This window comes from Paroedura picta, chromosome 10 (assembly GCF_049243985.1).
Source record: "Paroedura picta isolate Pp20150507F chromosome 10, Ppicta_v3.0, whole genome shotgun sequence".
Taxonomy (NCBI): Eukaryota; Metazoa; Chordata; class Lepidosauria; order Squamata; family Gekkonidae; genus Paroedura; species Paroedura picta.
Genome location: NC_135378.1, coordinates 53119107 through 53141171, shown reverse-complemented (window position 1 = coordinate 53141171; position 22065 = coordinate 53119107). Strand labels below are relative to the sequence as shown.

General features: G+C 43.0%; 1 protein-coding gene and 1 long non-coding RNA gene across 15 annotated transcripts in view; one reads left to right on the top strand and one right to left on the bottom strand.

The window, feature by feature from the left end:
• Positions 1–22065, bottom strand: part of ZNF827 (zinc finger protein 827) — a 132023-nt gene that overhangs the window by 71117 nt on the left and 38841 nt on the right. For all 10 annotated transcript variants that reach the window (XR_013224764.1, XM_077300172.1, XM_077300173.1 and 7 more), the window contains 3 exons: positions 9517–9689; positions 6554–7034; positions 947–1180 (listed from right to left, as the gene is read on the bottom strand). Coding sequence is in view for 9 of the 10 variants with exons in the window: in XM_077300172.1 (XP_077156287.1) it covers positions 947–1180; positions 6554–7034; positions 9517–9689 (888 nt within the window). In the remaining variant the exon portion in view is untranslated. The remainder of the gene's footprint in view (positions 1–946; positions 1181–6553; positions 7035–9516; positions 9690–22065) is intronic.
• On the top strand, positions 2794–21959 carry LOC143819072 (uncharacterized). Of its 5 annotated transcripts, none has more exons than XR_013224768.1 (6): positions 2794–3278; positions 6213–6385; positions 9900–10040; positions 14130–14161; positions 19020–19091; positions 20446–21959. It is a non-coding gene; the product is annotated as an uncharacterized LOC143819072 (long non-coding RNA). The 5 variants fall into 5 exon arrangements; XR_013224769.1 differs by having other exon boundaries at positions 6253–6385; positions 20446–21958; XR_013224767.1 differs by lacking the exon at positions 6213–6385 and having other exon boundaries at positions 20446–21958.

Here is a 22065-nt window from a genome sequence, read left to right as displayed (position 1 = left end):
TGTGGCCATGGCCTGAAAACTTCATAGAAAGGACTTCAAGAGATCAAGGCAGAATCAACCTTCAGCTAGCATATATGCTGTCATTAAATCTAATGCAAAAGTTCATACGGAGCTATCACCTGTAATGAATTTTCTCAGTTTGTGCAGGATCTCCCATAATGAGGAAGAACAGTGGTGGATGACACAGGAACCACAAGAAAAATATATCAGCTGTGACCCTAGGTTTTTAGTAGTTTTCATGCTTATACCATGGCTCACTTTCTGGAATGTATATTCACATCTCAAGCTTGAAATCTTACTGACCCCTCTGGCCAAGGCTATTGCAATCATTGGAAGTATCTTAAAAATAAGACACATACAACATACATCACTAATGAGTCATACCATAAACAAGCCAATAACACCAAGGTTTGAATTCTCATTCTGCCATTGAAGCTTGCTGGGCGACAATGGACCAATCACACACTCATAGGGTTGATGTGAGGATAAAATGGAGAGGAAAATAATGTAAGCATCTTTGCGTCCCCATTGGGGGAAAAGGAGGAGAAGTGAAATAAACAAAAATAAAAGACATTAAGGAATATCTTTATGTCCACAACTGTAATATTTATTTGATGCATATAAACTTGTAGGTGAATGCTAATACATCATGAATGGGATGCAGCAATGCATATGTGAGAGGTGGGGATAGTGCCCCCTTGGTTTCCTAGATTTCCAGAAGGGCCACAGCAGTTGATGGGGTCTATACAGCTTCAAATCTGAGTGGAGGGAATGTCATGGAGAAGAACCTATAATGTTTTACAATCCTATTGCAATTATATACTAGAGTTCAGGAGCCTTGGTAGCATAATAGTAAATAACCAATGACATGAAGTAGAGATCTGCCTCTCACCTATTGATGCTAGAACAAAAATGAAACTAAAAATGAGATGCCGAATATAATTACCCGATAGTTTCATGAGAAGTTCAGATGCCGCTTTGACTGACATGTCCTGTCGTAATACATTTGCTGGCACTTCCTGTGGTTTGAGATTCTCCTCAGGGATGCTTGGGGCAGAAGTTTCAGGTTCATGGCTGAAAGCAAAGCTAGGCTTAGGCAAAGCAGAACTTGTATTTTCTTCATCCTTAGGTTCATCTTTCACTTTAAATATTGGAGTCAAAGGTTCTTTTTGATTTGCAGCTGTTAAGAGAAGAGGGGAAAGAGATTTAATAAAGTCAGTTAAGATGGTCAGACAGCAAAAGCCAATTTGGCCAGCCATGACGGAAGGCATGGGACGGGGTCAGGAATTGTTTACATAGAAAACACCATTGGGCAGAAGTTAAAGGACATGCCAACATTTTACAACAAAATGTTTGCAAGCAAGAACGTAAATTACTAAGGCAAAATCTATCATACAGCTCACAGAACTAGCACATACTCAAAATTTAATGCATCATAAAAGATTATTACTGCTCAAAAATACATCTTGCTACTGCGATTCTTTTATTGTTTTTGTGATTTCTAATAGTAAAAAAATCTTTTGTACAACACTTTGAAATTTTCTGATGGAAACTAGAGGGGAAATTCCGTTAAGCAAGAAACTAGGATGGGGCCGAATGACAAAAGTGCAAGGACAGTAAAGCTAATGTAAACAGGAAGGAAAGACTAAAAGGGTGTGGAAAAGGTTCTTGACATGGCAGTCCATTAGTCGTGCTAGGACTCTTTGAGGACCCAGAACAGTGACATCATTAAATCAGAGCTCTTTCTGGCCGTGCTCCCAGTGAATACCAGCACCCCGTGCCAACAACTGGTGGTGTACTCTGCATTTGCAAACACTGCTGCTCAGGGAACTTGCTCTGAGGTGCATGTGTTGCCACTGCCTTTCTGAGCAGGAGCATGCCTGCCCCTTCTTCAGGCATGGTCAGTAGGGATTAGGTCGGCCTGGGATGGCAGTGGAATCAGGGCCTATGTGGACCCTGCTTCAAATGAATAGGTTGCCTGTTGTAACCTGCTGCCCTGAAGCTCGTTTGGCCCATCACCATCACAGCTGAAATTCATGTGCCTGAAAGTACGGCTCTTGGGGGAGAGGAACACCCAAGCTCATGTTCAAATGGCAGCTTGGAGGTGGAAGTGCTGGCTAGAAGCAAGAAGAAGCTTGAGGCAGTGCTGCCTTTAAGCTAATTGGTATAAGGTAATTTTCAGAGTGGAACACTGAATAAACTCTTGCTCACAGATGTCTCTTTAGATCAGATATAGTACATGCATCATCTACTGCAAACACATTCCTAAGTGTGTGCATGGAAAGCAAACCTAGTGATTTTTCATAATGACATTTCTAAAGCAACTTTATCTTTGCACCTTAATTCCACACAAGAAAAATTAGGATTATATGCCTCAAATACAATGTGCCTGGCCAAGTACAAATCCTGTCAACATCCTCTTTTTATTTACCAGAACACCACTGAAGGTGTTATCTTGGCATTGAAGGCCACCTATCCTTTTATTAGCTCTTTGTCCAGCTTTGAGTCAATAGAGGTAATGTTTTTCACAGAATAACTGAGGGGACTTGTCCATTGAACAAACTCCTTGGTTACTGCCTGCAAGGGAAGTAAAAGTAGATAGTACTAATCTAACATGCAGCTGTGCAGCCCTGGCATATCCCCCTTTTCAGTATCTTTCATTGCCCCTTCAATTTTGTTCATTTTCTGAGTATATCTATTTGGACAAAATAAAAATAGAGGGGAGGGAGTTTAGTTTTCTAGAATAACAGAATTATCCTCATGCTCCCATTCAGTTTTAGTGCGTATTTTAATAAATGGAGATGTTTTCTGAGAATGTTGCTAGTAAATTTATAGCAAGGTACTAAATAACATTGTCGCTTATGGGCCAGAACTCCATAAGTATCACAGCACTAGTCAAATGTACAAGTCAACATGCTATCTTGAATACACATCTTTCTGATCAATGGGTTTAATTTCTTCTTTTAACATAATGTATTCCCCCTTGTGTGGCAATGACATATCTACCAAGTGTACATTTTCATCTTAAAGATATATCTCACTCCTTCAGTGACTTTATAGCACGTTGCTAGGTAACAGTGCACACAAGCCAGGTTCCAGAACCTTTAGTTAAGACACTATGAAATCAGCACAGGAGCCCTTTTGCATGAAAAATTACCATTTGCATCGTTAGCATCCCTGCCTGCTAAAAACTAAAGAATGACTTGTCAACTGTGAACACAGACTGACAACACGAATTATAGCGCATTCCGTTTTCAAGGGACCTCTCCCCTCAAAACGTATGTTTTTACCTCTGTTTAGCCATAATGGGCTTCAATATCAATTCATTAAAGGCAAGACCTAATTTTCCCAAGTGAAAGAATTATAATATTTAAACAAAATTAATTTAACTGTGCCCTAACCTGGATGGCCAAGGCTAGCCTCGCCTCTTCAGATCTCAGAAGCTAAGCAGTGTTGGCCCTGTTTACTTTTGGGTAGGAGAACACCAACAAGTCCAGGCAATGGCAAACCTCTGTTAATCTATTGCTTGAAAATCCTAGGGGGTAGCCATGAATCAGCTGTGACTTACTGGCACTTTCCACTACCAGAACTGTCAGAATGGCATTACAGTTGGGTTATTATGTTTATGGGTTTGGCTTTGAAAATGTCAGAATTGCAGACAGAAATGATTATTCCCCTGATCAGTAATTGCTAAACAGGAAAAAAAATACCAAAACGCTCCTGATTCTAAATAATATATCAATTCCTCTCAAACATGTATTCAGACATCTAGCAGAAATAATCTTTTACCCGTTTAACGACCTCAAAAGTGCATTCATTCAAATGCTTTTCTTACCAATTTCCCTGTACAATTTTTTTTTCTGTTCCTGTATTTGCAGATTACAGTTTTTGCAATCCCAGAAGTTCAAAGATTTGGGGCAGATGAAGACAATAAGCCAATCCAAAAGGCATGACTAACATATCACCAAGCAGAGAGTCATTAAAGCCCTGCTGATTCTCTGGCTCACCTGCCAATGACGACATTTACTGAAATGCAACTCACATTCTACTTAAAGGAAGTTGGTGACCAATTAATCTCCATTTAAAAGGGCATTGTCACTCTCCAGAGAGTGAAATGCCATTTGTTAATTATGCTGGGGATCGTCAATGCCTTATAGGAGAGACCAGGCTTGCTTCCACATTTCCAATCCTCTTAATCGTTTAAAACTTCTCAAAAAGTTTAATAATAACCTTCCTAATCCTGCTACACTAACTAAAACAGAAAATGAAGCTTGTTCTTTCCAGATAATTGTGTATTATCTATGGTTCCTAACTGCCAAGAAAAAAAATATTCTGTCTCGTTAGCAAAACTGTAATGAGCTGTTATTTATCAGGTGATGTTATTTATCTCTATGCCATGAAAAGCTCCAGCTGCCTAGTTCCACATATTAAGAAAGGACCAGGACATTTTTCTTCAGGTTTGTTAACAACCTTGGATAGTATCTAGGCCAGCCTTTCTCAACTTTTTTACTGCTGAGAAACCCCTGAAACATTGTTCAGGCTTCGAGAAACCCCAGAAATGGTGAGGTCATGCAGAATATAGTTGGGAAGCAGAGCTGTGTACATGTGCCCCCCTCCCCTTCCCACCCCCTCCAGGCCCATCATTGGCCATTTTGGGATGGGTGAGGTCAAAATGACCATATATTGTCACATCACCCAATAAAGGTTTAGCAATTTTTTTAAAGGAGCAAAAGATTATTTCCTCCCAGCCATGCACAAAACCCTTCCAGAGCAATCAAGAAACCCGGGGGGTCTCAGAAAACCCTGATCAAGGCTTTGCATTCTTAACGAGACTAACCAAATATGCTGGAAGGTAAAATTTAGTTTACATTGATATCTGAATACACAACTATACATTGTAACAATGAAAATGATATCATGAACCTCAGAACTCCCAGCCCCTTGTCTGTTCTCAGTAAGGGAGCAGGAAGAGATCCAAAATACCCACAAGTGAACAGGAATACCATGTTCCCCAAACTGACATCATGCCAAACTTGAACATACTGCAATTGCAAATCCCATTTATGATTTATAGTCAGCTGTTGTGATCCACGTGGCAAGCTTACTGCGCCTGCACAGCTATAGCTTAATAGATAGTCTAAAATACCATAAGTGTGAGCTGTCTGTGCAGAATGAATGTTGTCACTGCGCCCCATCTTCTATAGCCCACTTTGCTACTTGAAAAGGTTTGGTGAGCCCTTGGGAACAGTGCTGTGGAACACTGTGGGGGGATGTATCTCGAGTGGAATGCACAGAAATCACAAATCCTCTGTGATGAAGTGCCTTTTGTTTACACTTGGCACATATACAGCCACAGGCTGGATCCAATACAGCATATATATGAAAGTATCTGCAGAGTGTCCATTGTCAAACTACTATTATTCACTGCCACCAATCATGCATAAAAGTGCTTCTTGTATCCAACATTTAACTCGGACTTCTTGTCTGAGACTGTCCATTGCTAAAGTGACCCAAAGTTTATGTTTTCAATCTAAAATACTAACAGATCACTGTCTTTTCCAATCTGAGCTATCAAAATATAAGCAGAGGCTAACATACATGTGGCCCTTTTTATGTTAAACACTGAATTACTTTTTATGCCATGGGATCGATTTGCAATTATGTTGCTCACATTGAGAGCTTTGTGGAATTTTAAAATACTGTATCATTATATTTTGCTTTAATCATGGTGCTTGGTCTATGATCATGATTGTAACCCACCTAGTGCTAAATTGGAACAGACAGATATAAATATTTTAAATAACAATAAGTAAAATGAAGATATAAATATAATATTTAATAATAAATACACCTGCAAACATAAATATTTTATATATTTCTTATAAGTTCTCCCAACTCCTTTTTCATCAGTATAACCTAGCAGTAGCAACCTGATAAGAAGCTAGTTTAGACCACCAAACATAGCCACCACATGGGTAAATACGTTCCCATTTCTCCAGTTAATGTTCACAGGTTTGGTATACCCTTTCTGGTGTAAGGTACCAGAAATAAAACGCTGTTTACTACCATTCTGCTTAGCTAAAAGCAGCATACTTCTCCAAAGCGAAGAGGCTTCCTAGGTAGGTCCTTGTGTGGGAAGAATGTAGCAGAGCAGAGTGGCAGGATAATAACCACATCATTTTCAAGACAGTGTCTGTACATTTTATTATCAGAGAATGCACAAAGGAATAACAGCCATCCCTCCCCCCCTAGAAGTTGTGAGTTTGGACCTGAGATCCTGGTCAAGCTCTAATCCTAACCCTCCTGCATGCTCTGAATGAAGAGGTAAAAATACTGCAGATGTCTCTTTCACAGAAAGGATGACGTATCAAGAAGTGCCAGAGAAGTAAGCATCCTCTCTACCCCCCCCCCCCCGCATTCTCCTATCTCCCTATTCTCCTATTTCAGTCCCCATTTCATCCAGCATGAATGTCTACCAATAAAGAGAGTTTGGGAAGCTATGCACACAAAAAGGCATGATGTTAGGAGGAAAAAGGAGTTGACACCCACTTACCTGAGAGCTTCATAAGGAAATCTGATGCCATTTTGACAGAGATGTCCTGGCTAAAAAGTGCTGACGCTGTATTGGTCACAAAATCAATGGAGTCTTTTAACTTTGTATTGTTGGCAATTCTATCAACAACATTGAGAGTAAAGGATGGGGAGGAGGTGCTGTGATCATCTTTGGGCTCTTCTTTTACCAGCAGAGGGGAGATGGCAGCACCTGTCTGTCCAGCTTTCTCAGGTGTTCTCAATGCAGCAGCAGTCCCTGCATGGTCAGCTGCCCCCTCCATCTGCTGTCCCATTCTGGAGTCATCGTTTAGCTGTGATGACACCTTGACATCTGTTTCCTGGATCTCTTCCTTCACTTTGGCTTCTGTCCTCAGGAAGTGTTGATGGCAACGCATGTGGAGTTTCAGGCTGAAGTGGCGAGAGGAGGTAAACGGGCAAAGCTGGCACTGAAAGGTTTCTCCACGATCCTGGTGTTGGTGAACCTGATTCAGTTGTCAACAGTAAAAAATATATATATACAACTTTCAGACAAATGCTATACGTATCTTGGCTGAGCTTGATCCTGTCTCCTAAGAGGAATCATTTCAGTGTTAACTTGGCTATGGAATAAATCCAGTGAGGGGCATTATTTATCAATGATAATCATTTAGGTCACTTATTTAGTATCAGATTGCAAAGAACATTGTTTCTTAATTCCAAAAGCATTTTTATTCCTATACATTCTTATAAAGTTTCTATACATTCTTATAAAGTTTTTTCACAGTCAGTGTAGTTCAGCAGTGGAATAGGCTGCCTAAGGAGGTGGTGAACTCCCCCTCACTGGCAGTCTTCAAGCAAAGGTTGGATACACACTTTTCTTGGATGCTTAGGGCTGATCCTGCATTGGGCAGGGGGTTGGACTAGATGGCCTGTATGGCCCCTTCCAACTCTATGATTCTATGATTCTATTTTTGTTCCAGTGGCTCAGTGCACAGAATCTAGCCTGAATACCAATCAGTGATCACAACACAAACATAAATTCTAAACACATTGACTTTCAAAATAAATCTGTTGATCTCAAGAGCCTTCGTTTTTCAAGTTATAGTGTTGATAATCTCTAAATACCTCATGGCTACCAGATACATGTTATACTAGTAGTAAAGCCCGTTGCGTTCTGTACTACAATGGGCACAAGCTCATAGTTTGGTGTGAGTTTAATGCTTGACTTGGAAGCTGGCAACCCTAAGAGGAGGTCTGTCTGTACACAGCAGTCTTGACAGGTTTACGTACACTTAGAAAAGTCAGTTCCTTTGTCTCTCCAGCCATTTACAGTTTCAGGCTGTAAATATTCTTTATTTGGATCTTCCTGCACTTTCTAGACTCACAGGACCCATGCTGGTCTGTCTGTCTGTGTGCGTCCCAAAATACAAACACTTCCCGGTAAGGGCTGGCCAAAGCCCATAGCCCAGGAGAGACACACCTACGCCACTCCACCCTAACCTCAGCCTGCAAGCCTCTGTCATTGTCTCTATTGTTGCTGCTCATCTCTAAATTATAATGATCAGCTTCCCCGTCAAAAATGGCTGCTTTGGAGGGTGGACTCTGAGACATTGTACCATTTTGAAGTCCCATCTCCAAACCTCAAGGAATATTTCCAACCCAAGGGTAGCCAACCTCCATGTCTGGGCTGGAGAGCTCTTGGAATTACAGCTCATCTCCAGACTATACAGATCAGCTCCCCAGGCAGTAATGACAGCTTTGGAGGCTGTACATTGTTGTTGTGTAGAAGAAGCATTTGAGGCCTCTTATGCAGGTTGCTATTTTTGTTGGGGGCTTTTCTGTGGGCTCCCTGTCAGGCAACTGTTAGGCAGAAGCTCTCCCCCCTCAAAAGGAAAGCACACACACATCCTTAGACTCCCCTGAATTGCTCTCCAAAACGCCTCCCTCGCTTCAGTCAGGGGCTGTTAGAGGCTCCCTTCAAAGCAGGCTTGAAGGTGTGGAATCCTGAGCAAGAGCAGCAATTGGCCCTGGGGGAGGGGAGTTTCCACCAATAGGAGTCTTCAGATCCTTCAGTATGTTGTCAGAAGTATGAATCACTTTTTATGTATATAGATTAAAGCCTTGGATAGGGGGACAAAATACCACAGAACTAGCATCTTTCTCAGCACCTCCATAGAAATCTAATATCTGCTCTGGTTCTTAGATATCACAGATAATCACAGATAATCTAAAACAGAATCTGAAGTCCATCACTGTAAATGCTGACTTAAACAGGGTCTAAAGCATAACCTTGATTAGTAATGGGATACTGAGATTTTTTCCAGAGAGAGACTGTATGGCAATGCTGCAGGCTTTTGTTTTCCCTTGCCATTTGAAGCTAATAGCGATGAGAACTCTGTTTCTTTTCGTCACTGTATGCCTTGTATTGCACATGCCCCTGGAGTGCCTCCATCTTGGCTGCTTTCTCCTGGCAAGGACATTGTATTATGGACAACTATATTTTCGTCCTTTTGAAGCATGTTAACCACAGGCATGCAGTTGCTCGCATGACACTAAAAGTGCAATCCTAAACAGAGTTGCACCCATCTAGCTTCATTGAGCTTAATGGAACTAGAAGGGTGTAACTCTGTTTAGGATTGCACTGTAAGGCTGCATGGTCAAACTTCTGATGTTTATTTGGGCACAGAAACCGTATCCCACAGAACCACAATCTGGGCAGTATAGAAGAAAGGGAACTACAGGCAGCCTCTTGTAGGCAAGCTAACGGATTCAGAGGACTGCAGCCAAAGCATGGCAAGAATTTGCGGCAGACATCACTAAGGCTAGGCTTTTACTGCCCAATCCCTCTGGTGGTCAAAATGAATTCACAGCACTTGTACACATAGTACAGAAAACCACACTGGATTTTATTAGAAGCAGATTTTAAACTTTTGACAGCAGCTTTATGGCCTTGATTTCTTCATTGCCAGAATCCAATGACCTTACCTTCATGTGTGATTTGAGATTGTCCTTGCGTGCACAGCGAAATGGACACAAAGGGCACTGATGACTTTTTAAGCCGGTATGAATCACCATGTGTCGTTTCCAGTAGCTCTTCCTTTTTATAACCAGGCCACAGATTGGGCACTGGAACGGTTTCCCACCTTCTTCTTCCGAGGCTTAAAATAAAGGGCAAGAAAAGAAAGAAAACTCCATAATACCATCAAGTGCTTTTCCTCCTCTGCATAGCTACAGTCTATCAGCTTCAGAATTAAATTCACAGGAACACCCTCTCAATAAATCCCCTTAACATTTGAATCAATCTCTCTTAAATACATTATTTTTATCATATAGAACTCTTATTGCTTCCCCTTCTCTCCCCCAAATAGGTATCCTACTAATTAAAGTGATGATGAAACTACATGTCAGAGTCCCATTCTTACTGTGGACCACCAGTAGAGGCTGCTACTGTGCCTTATGTAGGCAAAGGAATACCATCTTGCTTCTTATTTCCCTGCTGTTTGACCTAGGTAATGTAGAGAAATTGCTCACTGCTCGCTTGCTTTCTGTTTACCAGTTGAAAAATGCCTATAAAGTTATTATGTACCCAGAAATCCACAGCTCTAGACCAAAAGCCATGCTAGAAGTATGAACATGATAAACCCCATTTTCAGCAGTGCAAGATTTTGAAGTCCCTGCTGCTGAGATTGTTCTGTTCTAAGGAAACCGCTGATGACACTTCAGATCCAGAAGCATCTTGGGAGTCATTTGTTCTTCAGTGCTGTTTCTCAGTTTGTTAGTACATTAGGTCTAATGTAATAGATTTAATGCAGGGCTCTGTTTGAGCCAAAGGCAGCACAACACAGCTCTAAAACTCTGCTTTCAGCAATCAGAGAAAGCGGAGTGCACTTAAGAACCACTGATTTCAGTGAGCAATCTCAATTTGGCTCCTCTTGCTAAAGGAGGACAGTCCCTACTGATATTCTTCTGTTCATGTGTCATGGATATATTCTGAATATATAGAAACCACCCACTAGAGACTGGGAACATAATCATACAACTTGCATTGTCATGTTGCAGAAGATTTGACTTCCAAAGGGGGGGGGATACTTGGCAGCATGTCATTCAAGCCACGTGGTTATCCATGTGGAAACAATTTTAACTGTTATGACTCATATTGTTCTTTGCATCTCTAACCTAACTAGGGAGAAAACTGCTTCTGAACATGCACAGAGCATGTTATCTTAAAGCTGATGCTAGCACACAGAAGTAAGAGGTTGGTTCAAAGGACACAGCTCCTAGGCAGACTTGTGCCCCAACACCTGGCAGATTAGAAATACAGCTGTCAGTCATTATCAAAGTATGTTCTCAATACAAGGTCAAAATAAAAGAGCTTGTTGAGGATTCATCATTTTAGGGGATAATCATCAGGTTAAGTCTTAGCTGCTAAGAAGGAGAGAGGATTCTGCCTGCTGAGTTGACACAATCAAATATCTGACATTACACTGCAAATTCCTACACCTGTTCTGAGAAAGTTTACGGTGTTGCTGTGGAAACAGGAAGAGATTTCCATGACTGCTGAAAGAGTATCTGATTGTTTTCAATACTGCACAGGTTGGCAACATATTTCTCATGATATCTGGGAATTACTTTCAGAATGTTACTTCCAAATGTATTCATCAGCAACCATGTTTTCTGGCTCCAATAACTCAAGTGTCAATACTTTCCTGTGCATGGGAATTAAGTGATAAAGCTGGTGCGGTAATTTCCTGCTGCTATAAAGTCATGGGTTGAGTCCACCTGACTGCAGGAATTTTACTAGAAAGACTGTGTGTGCTTAACCTGTGTTCAAGTGGCCTGGCTCCGGGGGTCTATATGGTCCTGCTTGGACACTGCATTTTGTAGCTCAAACCCTTACTTGTGTGTCACCTATATTCACAGGTGAGGTGAGTCAGAGGTAGTCAACCTGTGGTCCTCCAGATGTTCATGGACTACAATCCCCATGAGCCCCTGCCAGCGTGTGCTAGCAGGGGCTCATGGGAATTGTAGTCCATGAACATCTGGAGGACCACAGGTTGACTACCCCTGCTCTAAGTCTTCCTGAGCCTGAGGGCACATTTGGAATTCTGCTGCCACAGGAAGCGAAGCCAGCCAGAAACTGATTGCCACAACTTAACTAAACACAGTGCGGACCCATGTGCTGTAATGGCAACTGCTGCCAGAGCAACACTGAAACCTGCACAGCCAATCAAACTTCCAATACTCTTATCAGAAACCTTACTGAACAAAAGCCTCAGCCACTTCCTAAAAACGCTGGTGGGCACCACAACACCCACAGGCGCCACACTGGGGCCCCCTGATGTAAGGCAGTAATACCCAGCGGCTTAAGAGCCACTTGTGGGTCTCTGAGGCTCTTCTGAGCACTGTCCCCTATATGGCACCTTTTCTGTGCTCCAAAAAAGTAGGCAAAGCCCTATAGGCCTTAGGACTGGAAACTGAGTCCTACATTGAAATAGCTGTCGATACAGTAACAAGAACTGCAAATCTCCCTGAGGGCAGGCCTCATATCAGGGAGGGAAACAAATGTGTCACTTGTGACTGCAGGTAGTTGTGAATATGGCTCTCTGAGAATGAGAACCACTGGAATAAGGGCCTTTTCAGTGGCCTTGCCCCACTGCTGTGGAGTTGCCTTCCATCTCTTCCTGCACTTAGTGCTCTCAATAAACATGTCAGGCCAAGGCTCTTTCCTTTCAGCTAACTTGTAGTTAATAGTGTTGTTTCTTCCTGTTGGTGATTATAATTTCTGTGTTGTCTATTCTGTGCTTTGTCTTAAACTGCTGCTGCTGTTGGTTCCGCTATCTGAGGTTTTAGCAATTTACTTGCTTGTGACTGATTTTATATTCTTGCTGGCCATTTAGGGCAGTGGTCCCCAACCTTTTTATCACCAGGGACCACTCAACGCTGGGGACCACTCACCGGGGACCACTCAATGCTTTTTACTGAGGCCCGGTGGGCGGGGGGATAGTTTACTCCTCTGCTCTCAACCACTGCCCTAACGCTCTCTGATCGCTATGGTAATGTTTAAGCATCCCTTCAAAATAAGATACAAACATGCCACAACAATGAACATAAGGAACATTTAATTTTCATGGACATTTTAACTCATGACAATGACAAATCAATGGGAATCCTGAGCTTGTTTCTCTGCAATGAGATAGTCCCATCTGGGAGTGATGGGAGACAATGACACTCAAAGTGTGTTGTAAAGGGCCGGGGGGGGGGGGAGGCGTCCTTCGGGGCCCACCTCCAATTAGTTGAAGGACCACATGTGGTCCGTGGCCCACAGGTTGGGGATCGCTAATTTAGGGGATTATAGGAACAATACTAAGAAGGTCTACTCAGAAGTCAATCCCATTTTATTTACTATGGTTTAGTTTCAAGAAAATTATGATTGCAGCCTATGCTATTTGTGTATTTTTAGCTGTCTCATCCATATTGTGATGAGAGGTGTTATATGAATATCTTTAAACCCTCCCCCCGCTCCAGAGGAGCGGGAGGAATAAAAGAGTAAGGGCATGTGGGGAGGAGTTAGGGCAGGCCCTGTCCGGGATAAAAACTCGGGGGGCCCAATCAGGAGCCGCAAAGTGGCTCCTGATTGGGCCCCCCCAGTGTCCATCCAAGGCCAAGCGGCCAATGGGGCTTGCCCCCATTGGCCGCTTACCCGAGCCTCGCTTGCCCTGGCTGGAGAGTCACCGGACAGACAGAAGATGCTGTCTGCCCGGTAAGTCCTCCAGCTGCCCTCCTCCCACTAGGGAAAGGAGCAGGGACGCCGCGTCAAAGACGTAGCGTCCCTGCTCCTTTCCCACCGCTGCCATTTTCCGGCTTCTGCCAGCCCCAGGCACTCCTTCACGGCAGCGAAGGAGCGCCCGGGGCCGCCAGAAGCCTCGCCCGCCCACCGCCGCCATTTTCTGGCTTCTGCCGGCCCCAGGCGCTCCTTTGCGGCAGGCTTATGTTATGGTAGCTATAACAATATCCCATGAGAAGCTTACCTTCTTGTTAAAACATGTATGCCAGATACATAGGTCAATGGGAAAGTTAGGAGAAGACCATCAGGGCCATCTCCTGATCTTTGAGTAGATCAGGAGATGGTCAGAACAGATGTCTTTCCCCCCACCCTAAAGGCACACATAACTTAATCAAATCAACTCAGGACTTATGCAAAACATCTCCAGAAGACTTCATTAGCAGCTCAAGCAAGCAATTACTCTCAAGCCGTCCTTTGTATACACAAGATCACTTCACTATCTCCTAAGTGCAACTGAATCCCTTTATCTCAGAGTCACCTGTCAGGTCAAACTTTCCTGGGTCTTCAATAGAGCCATTAGCAGCAATCAATCCATGGTCCAAAGTTTTGTTTTATCCCAATAACATATCACATCATGACACTCACTTGATGAGTGTTCTCTAAGTTTCCCACCAGAAAGGCCTCATGCCTTCTCACAGCCTCAGAGCACAATTTTCCTATAAGGATCAGCCTCAAAAACCTACTCAGTGTGTTCTTGGTACCAATCACATACACCCACCCAGATTTCTCTGAAATGCTGGTCATTTCTCTACAGATCTGCTGCTTCCCTGAAACTCTCCAGGAGTGGTAAATATCACCCAATTCTTAAGATGTTCTTCCCTTCTTTCTGAGTTAGCTCTTGAATGTTGTGTGTTTTGCTGAATGAATCTTTCTTTTCATTTTCCTTTGTTAATGTTAATTAAAAGACTCCTTAATTTGAACAAACTGCCCATTTATTTAAGAGTTCTCACAGGGACAATCCCTGTAAACATTGATGTTTTGATTCCAGTTGCCCCCTCTCACACAGCCTCCTATGCTAACTCCCCCAATCTAACTGGGGATTGTATCTTTGGGTAACAATGTCCCCTCCCTTCACTGAGACACTTTTCTCCTCCACACTTATTGCCTAGCCTCACTTTTCCTCCACCCCCACTGCTATTAGAATCACTGTATCCATTCCCACTTGTCAGTCCTTAACTTTCCTGACACTCTTGTCTAGCACATTCAATGTAAACTGTAAGCTATTTGGCCAGGGACTACATCATTCCTGTACACAGCACACTACCCAATGCACATCGCTGGGGAGAAATGAATGCTAACCAACACTAGAGCCAGTTTGGTGTAGTGGTTAGGAGTGTGGACTTCTAATCTGGCAAGCCAGGTTCAATTCTGCGTTCCCCCACATGCAGCCAGCTGAGTGACTTTGGGCTCACCAGAGCACTAATAAAGCTGTTCTGACTAAGCAGTAATATCAGGGCTCTCCCAGCCTCACCCACCTCATCAGGTGTCTGTTGTGGGGAGAGGAAAGGGAAGGTGACTGTAAGCAGCTTGAGACTCCTTGAGACTCCTTTGGGTAGAGAAAAGCGGCATATAAGAACCAACTCTTCCTCTAGTAGCTGGTATAATAGCAGCAGAAGATTTTCTAATTATAGGTGAGTTCTAGGTAGATTGGTCCAGGTTTGTAACAGGTTGAAAATATATATGCAAGCTGCAAACTTGTGATATAAGTATGCTAGGGAAATCCATATGCTCAGTGCACTTCTTTGTTCTCCCTACAGTGGGATAGACAAATAAAAATTCAAGATCAAGTCCCATGTAGACTTACACAGGAGTAACAGTGTAATCCTAAAAACACGTTCCTATAAGAAAACCCCACTGAATAGATCCAATAAGGATTCTGAATAAATCTGCTTAGGAGCACTCTCATACAAAGCTATCCTAAGTATGTCTACTCAACAGTAAATCCTACCAAATTCTACAGAAGTTAATCTTGGGTAAGCATCTGTAGGATTGCAACCTTGCCAGGCAAATATGCACAGGCTCTAGCTACAAAATCACAATGTACTTTTTAAAGAAACAGACAAGTTTAAATGTATGCACCAAAGGTTTTCCAATCACATAAAGATAACTGATTCTGTAGAGGGTGGCATCTCCTTCACTGCATCATTTCCAGCTTCTAAATGAGATTAAAACATTGCTTTCCCCGTAAGCAAATACTGTAAATGCCAAAGAAATGTAATGTTCTTGCCAATGGTAGGTTCCATCTAATTACTCACTGTAGGGCAAGTGGCTTACGAGACAAACTACATCATACCTTAGCTCAACTGTGAGAAAAATGGTTAAGTATCCAAAGGCATACACTTCACCCATTACTATAGTGTGAAAGATATATATTGCATATATTCAGAATCAATCCTTTGAATTACTCAGATTCCGTTAAACCCAAAATTAAACAAAAATCAAGATTTTTATCATATACAGCTAAGAAAGGAAACTGTAGACAAAACAGTACTTGAAAAAGATATTCTGACTGTGATTCACAGCAAAAGTCTTTTGAAAGCAGTACATGTTCCTTATTTTTGACACAAAAGACATCTTCCTTCTTTAAACTGGTTCGCAAGAACATTGTAGGAAAAGATCTAATGAGTGATCCTCCTTAATCCCTTTCAGTGCCATTTTAGGTAAAACATCTTTGGCCTTGTAAAGCCTGACCAACAATATTTGAAACTTAACCACAAGCCAGCCAAATAGCCCCCACCCCCAAATTAATTGTCCACATGCCTGGAGACAGTGACAAGATGGCTCCAGCAGAAACACCTGAAACTCAACCCCTGAAAGACAGCTCCTGTGGCTGGGAAAGAAGGTGTGAGAAGAGGAAGCATGCCTTCCTTGCTTTGAGTGCAATTAACAGCTTCCCATACAGTCAAAAGCTTGGGGGTGCAGATCATAAATGTAGCTAAACAGGCATTCTACCATCTGTGCCAGGTAACGCTACTAGTGCCCTATCTGGTCCCAGAAGTGATCCATACAATGGTCACCTTCAGACTGGATGACTGTAACTCGCTCTACTCAGGGCTACCCTTGGCCCTGATCCAGAGATTACAGCTGATGCAAAATACAGCGACACGGGTCCTCACAGAGACCTCATGGAGGGCTGCAACAATTACAATGATTATCAGTGAAGTTTCAGATCAGGTTCAAGGTTTTGGTACTGACCTTTTAAGGCCTTACATGGTCTGGGCCCTGTGTATCTAAGGGACTGCTCCTCCTAACATGATGCCCAAGGAGCATTACACTCTGCGAACACCAATCTGTTGGTCATACCTAGTCCCAAAGGCATTTGTCTGGTCTTAACCAGTGCCAGGGACTTTTCTGGCTCTGGTTGCCAGCCAAGGTCCAGGCCTTGACGAAGCTGTCAAAGTTCTGCAGGACCTGTAAAACGGTATTCTTCCAACAGACCTATGGTTGAGACCAGGGCTGTTTAAGACTTCATGGGCCTCTCTCCTCTTCAGCTCCCCCCCCCCCGAGATCTATTTATTTTGTTTATATAATTTCCAGTATGGGTAGCCAGCGGAGGAAGTAGAGAGTGTGGGGGTGGGATTAGTTTTTAATCTGTGTTTTATTATTTTATTTTATTGTATTTTGGTGTAGTGGTTAGTGCTAACCAACACTAGAGCCAGTTTGATGTAGTGGTTAGGAGCACGGACTTCTAATCTGGCATGCCGGTTTGATTCTGCACTCTCCCACGTGCAACCAGCTGGGTGACCTTGGGCTTGCCACAGCACTGATAAAACTGTTCTAACTGAGCAGTGATATCAGGACTCTCTCAGCCTCACCCACCTCACAGGGTGTCTGTTGTGGGGAGAGGAAAGGGAAGGCAACTGTAAGCCGCTTTGAGCCTCCTTCAGGTAGAGAAAAGCGGCATATAAAAAACAACTCTCTTCTTCTTCTTCTTCTGGGCCTCTGGACAAAGGTTCTGTCTGGACCTCCATATGACCCTGATTCAAATTAAATATCATAACAAAACAAATTATTTGGCTTGCTGTTACCTTGCTCTTCATAATAATAACAGGATCCACATGTCTATATGTCTGTTTGTTAGAGTTGCCAGGCAGTGCTGGAGGGCTATAGAGAGTATAATGGGCGAGTACAATGCAGGAAGCAGCATCTCAACAATTGACATGCAGCTCTAGGAAATGCTAGCAATTCCTAGAGTTACCTTTTGTCGCTTTCTTTTATTTACTGCAAGTGATGCAACACTGCAACTATGGTTTGTTTGTTTTGGCTTTTTGTTTAATTTTCTACCCATCACCACCCTTAGCATTAGAGTATTAAAGTTGACCACTAATTTCAAGATAATTGTAGGAATTTCAGCACAAAAAATGAAAATTCTAGCTCACATTATCTCCCAAGAATTACACTAAAAGTAAATGTGTTTGCTGAATGCAGCATAATTCCAGCTTCATAAGCACTCAAGCTGAGGAGCCCCCTGAATTTGGTACCCTGACCCCCTCCTTTTTGGTGGTGGCCCTAACTAAGCGCATCTCCTTAGCCTGGATGGGGGGGAGGGGAGTTGGAGATCGCAGCCCTAGCCAGAAATTTAGGGATGACCTTTGATGCCTCCCTTTCAATGGAGTCTCAGCCACAAAGATAGCCTCGCTGGCATTTTTCCACCTGCGCCAAGCAAAGCTACTAGCACCCTACCTGGGCCCAGGCACCTAGCCAGTGATCCATGTGATGGTCACCTCCAAACTAGACCTGTAACTCGCTCTACACTGACCTGCCCTTATCCTTGACCCAGAAGTTGCAGCTGGTACAAAATGCAGCTGTATATGGGACCATGGAAGGCCCATATGCAGCCTGTGCTGCGGCAGCTGCACTGGTTGCCAGTTGTGTTCCAGATTAAGTTTAAGGTTCTGGTTTTGACCTTTAAGGCCATTCACGGTCTGGGTCCAGTGTACCTGAGGGACTGCCTTTCTCCTTATGCCCCTAACAGGGTGTTCACTCTGCGAATTTAAACAGGCTAGTGATTCCTGACCCAAAAAAGTTCCACCTGGCCTCAACCAAGGCCAGGGCCTTTTTGGTCCTGGCCATGTACTGGTGGAATGAGTTCCTGAAAGAGTTTAGGGCCCAGATGGAACTCTTGCAGTTCTGCAGGGCCTGCAAGATGGAGCTCTTCAACCAGGCAATTGGTTGAGGCCAGGTGGCAGAATGTCATTGGGTCCCTCCCTCAAACCACCCCACTCTATGGTGGGAGGTAGCCTTTCCAGCCACTGCATGGCAGGATAGGGTGAGTTGGGTTGTTTTGGTTTAAACTGTATATTATTGTGAATCGCCCCAAGCTGGTGGGCCAGGAGGGGGCAGTATATGCGTCCAATAATAAACAGACAAATATAGCAAACAATGTGACTCTACAAAAGAGTACAGTTTTGAACGAATAGAGAAAGGCTTATGTTATGGTAGCTATAACAATATCCCATGAGAAGCTTACCTTCTTGCACTAGAGTTCCACCCCTATCCTATTAGGCATGCTCAGAACAATACATCAGGAATATAGGACTGATAAAACATGTTAGGGTATAATAAGTCATCTCCAGTTCTGCCTTTACCATTTCCCGTCTCACTTTCATTTTTTTTCTTTTTTAACTTAATATGTATTCTATAGATTTAGAAACAGGGCAAGAAGAATGGCGACTCATTGCTGCTGCTGCTTCTCTTGCAAAGCAGCCCTCAAAGGGTAAGTGGAGTTACAACAGTGGTGAGAGAAGCTAATTAATCATGCAATGGAGAACAGAATACCCACTCTTCACCCACCCATATAGTATATAAGCACTGCTGCCAATATATATTTCTTAAGGGAAATCCCATTTATCTTATTGGCAATTGGGCAGCGCTCACAACTAAATGAGCAAGGGGCCTACAAAAATAACATACAAAACTTCATAAAATATATTCTGTTCAGAGCACCATAAAATGGGCTACAAGAAGACGCAAAGGAATGTGTGAGATTTATTTTCATAGCAAATATACATCACCTTCCATATTCAGCTCAATTTCTTACAGCTTTCTGCTATTCAACAGATGCATAACACTGACCTCTTTCTACAAACTCTTGGTCTTTGCAGCACAGGCAAACATTGAGGGCTCCACATTTTTCAAAAACATTTCCCACCCCCTCAAAAATCTGGAGGGTTTTAATTCATCTCGTTATCATCCAATTAATTATTTTCAAGCAAAAAGGAAAATAAGGGCATCCAGTGACATTTCCATGTGGGATATTTTCAGAGGAGCACAAATTATGCGTTTAAATGAAGTTACATTTTAATCTACTGTTTCACAGTAGCCTACTAAGAACAAGAAAAATATTCTCTACCCACTTTCCTCTTTTTAAAATAGCTGTCTTTATCTTATTGTAACATTTATTTTATTATAACCTTTTCCACCCAAAAGGGGCCAAAGTGACTTTAATATGACAGACTTTGTGAACAACGTGATCTGAACTTGCACAATAATGGTTTATTTGGGAAAAGGACAGCAGATTTTGCTTCTATGCATCTGAAAGGATGATGCTTTTAACAAGTTAGAGTGGGCTGGCAGTCATTTCCAACCCTTGGAAAATGTATTTTCAGGTCTTATTAGGATTAGCAACCTCCTGGTGGTGCCTGGAGATCTCCCAAAGTTACAACTGATCTCCAAATCATATACCCTGAGGGGAATTGCTGCAATACATGGTAGGCTTTATAACAGCTGAGATGAATCAGGCAAGGTACTGCACACACAAAAATGAAACAAACTTCTTATTTAACAAGCATTTTTATTAGTGATTAGTGATGCTATGCCCACTGTAAACATGTCACTTCTGGGAGTTTGGCAGGGAGGCCTGGCCAGCTGGCATCACTTCTGGGATTGCTTGAATATTTCAGTGGTTATTCCACAGTCAAAAGGCTGAGTAACTTGGCTAGAGACAGACAGAGAGGGGATCAAAACATGGGCTTCCCAGATTATAGTCCAACACGCTAACCATTCCATTGCAGCAAATGTATGTAAGGAAAGTGGTGATATTCAATTTAATATTTTCTTCAATTGCACAGGTGATGAGGGAAAAAGAAACAATAAAGATTTGGACAGCCTTCCATCATGCCCCCTGCTGCACCTCTGGCTGAGCCTCCAGAGGGCGCTCCAGAGGTTGCAGCTGACTCTGATCCTGGGCCCAGCACTCTCCAGGCACCACCTGGAGATCTGGCCAGTAAAGATCGGGTTGGGGATCAGGACCAGCCCTATGCCTCAGAGGACAGACAACCTGGTCCCAGCCAGATCAGTGCCCAGCTTGATGTGACCGCATATGCCAGCCCTGAAGTCTTGCTGGAGGAATGGCACCACTGGTTCCAGACGATGACCTCAGCAAGTCCCACACAGCAGCCCTGACAGCTGTCAGGAGATAGGCACACCTGGCAGCTCACTGTAGATGGGGCTCAGCTGTACTTCCTTCTGTTGAGGACTAGGACCAGCTGCAAGCTCTCTGGCTGAGGGTTACCCCACCCGGCTTGGCTGTATTTCAGAAAGGCCTTGAGGCAAGGTCCAATGTGTGCGTTTCAAGATTACTCCTTGTTCCAATTCACTATAGTGAAGCTCTATGTACATAACTCCTGGTTCCTGACTTCTGCCTGACTCATGACTACACTTCTGGTTGCAGACCCTTGGCTTTAGTTCCTGATTATGCTCCTGGCTCTAGACCCACAGCTTGGCTTCTGACTACACCCCAGCTACTGATCATAGTTTGGTTTTAGCTGTTTCTCTAGCTCCTGAACTTAGCTTGGCTTGACCACGCTCCTCACCCCACCTACTGACTCCTGACCCCCAGGACTGGAATCTGGCTTCTGGCTTGCACACCCCTGCCTCAGAACAATAACCCAGCCTAATAGGTGCAGCCCAGTGGGGCAGCACACCTTCCTTGTCAAATGAAACAACAGTTTTTTGCTTTCGAAAATCAACTTCATGTTAGCTGAGATTAGGATAGTGGCACATGTGATGTGATTAGCAATCCTTTATATGGGTAATGTATTCAAGTATTAAGTTCTCAATGTGTTATTAACAGTAGTGATTAAAATGCCTTCTATAAACCAACATTAGAACTTCAAATATTACAAGTGCCGTAATCTTTGTTTTTTGAAGGAGTAACCAATTGCAGATGGCTGTGGAGGCATCCCCCTGACATATAAAAAATTACAACCAGAACAACTAGTCTGTAAATATTCTCACTTTATCTAACCAAGTTCAAACATGCCCTCCCCCAGAATGCCATAGCATGCTATACCCCTCAAATGCCTCTTCTCTTTCCACAATGTCCGATGATCAACCAACCTTAATAATTTAGGGTTCTCCAGAAAACTGGGTACCTATGAAATTAATAGCAAGTACTTCCAAATCGGGAGGTGGAGCATAGAACTGGACCTTAATTGTACCCCTGGTGATTATGAGGCCATCCCATTTTTTTTTAATCAACACTGAACTCTACAAGAGTAGGGAGAATGCAGTGATAAGACAGAATTACCCCACTGATTCAGGCAGGATGGGGTTGGCTACTAGGGATGTTGTGGAGAAATGAATTTTTGCTGTGGAGACTTGAAGGAGAATTGTAACGTTCCCCCCCCCCAAAAAAAAAAAAAAAAACTAGCATGGAAGAGGAAGCCAGTTAATTGCTCTCCATCCTC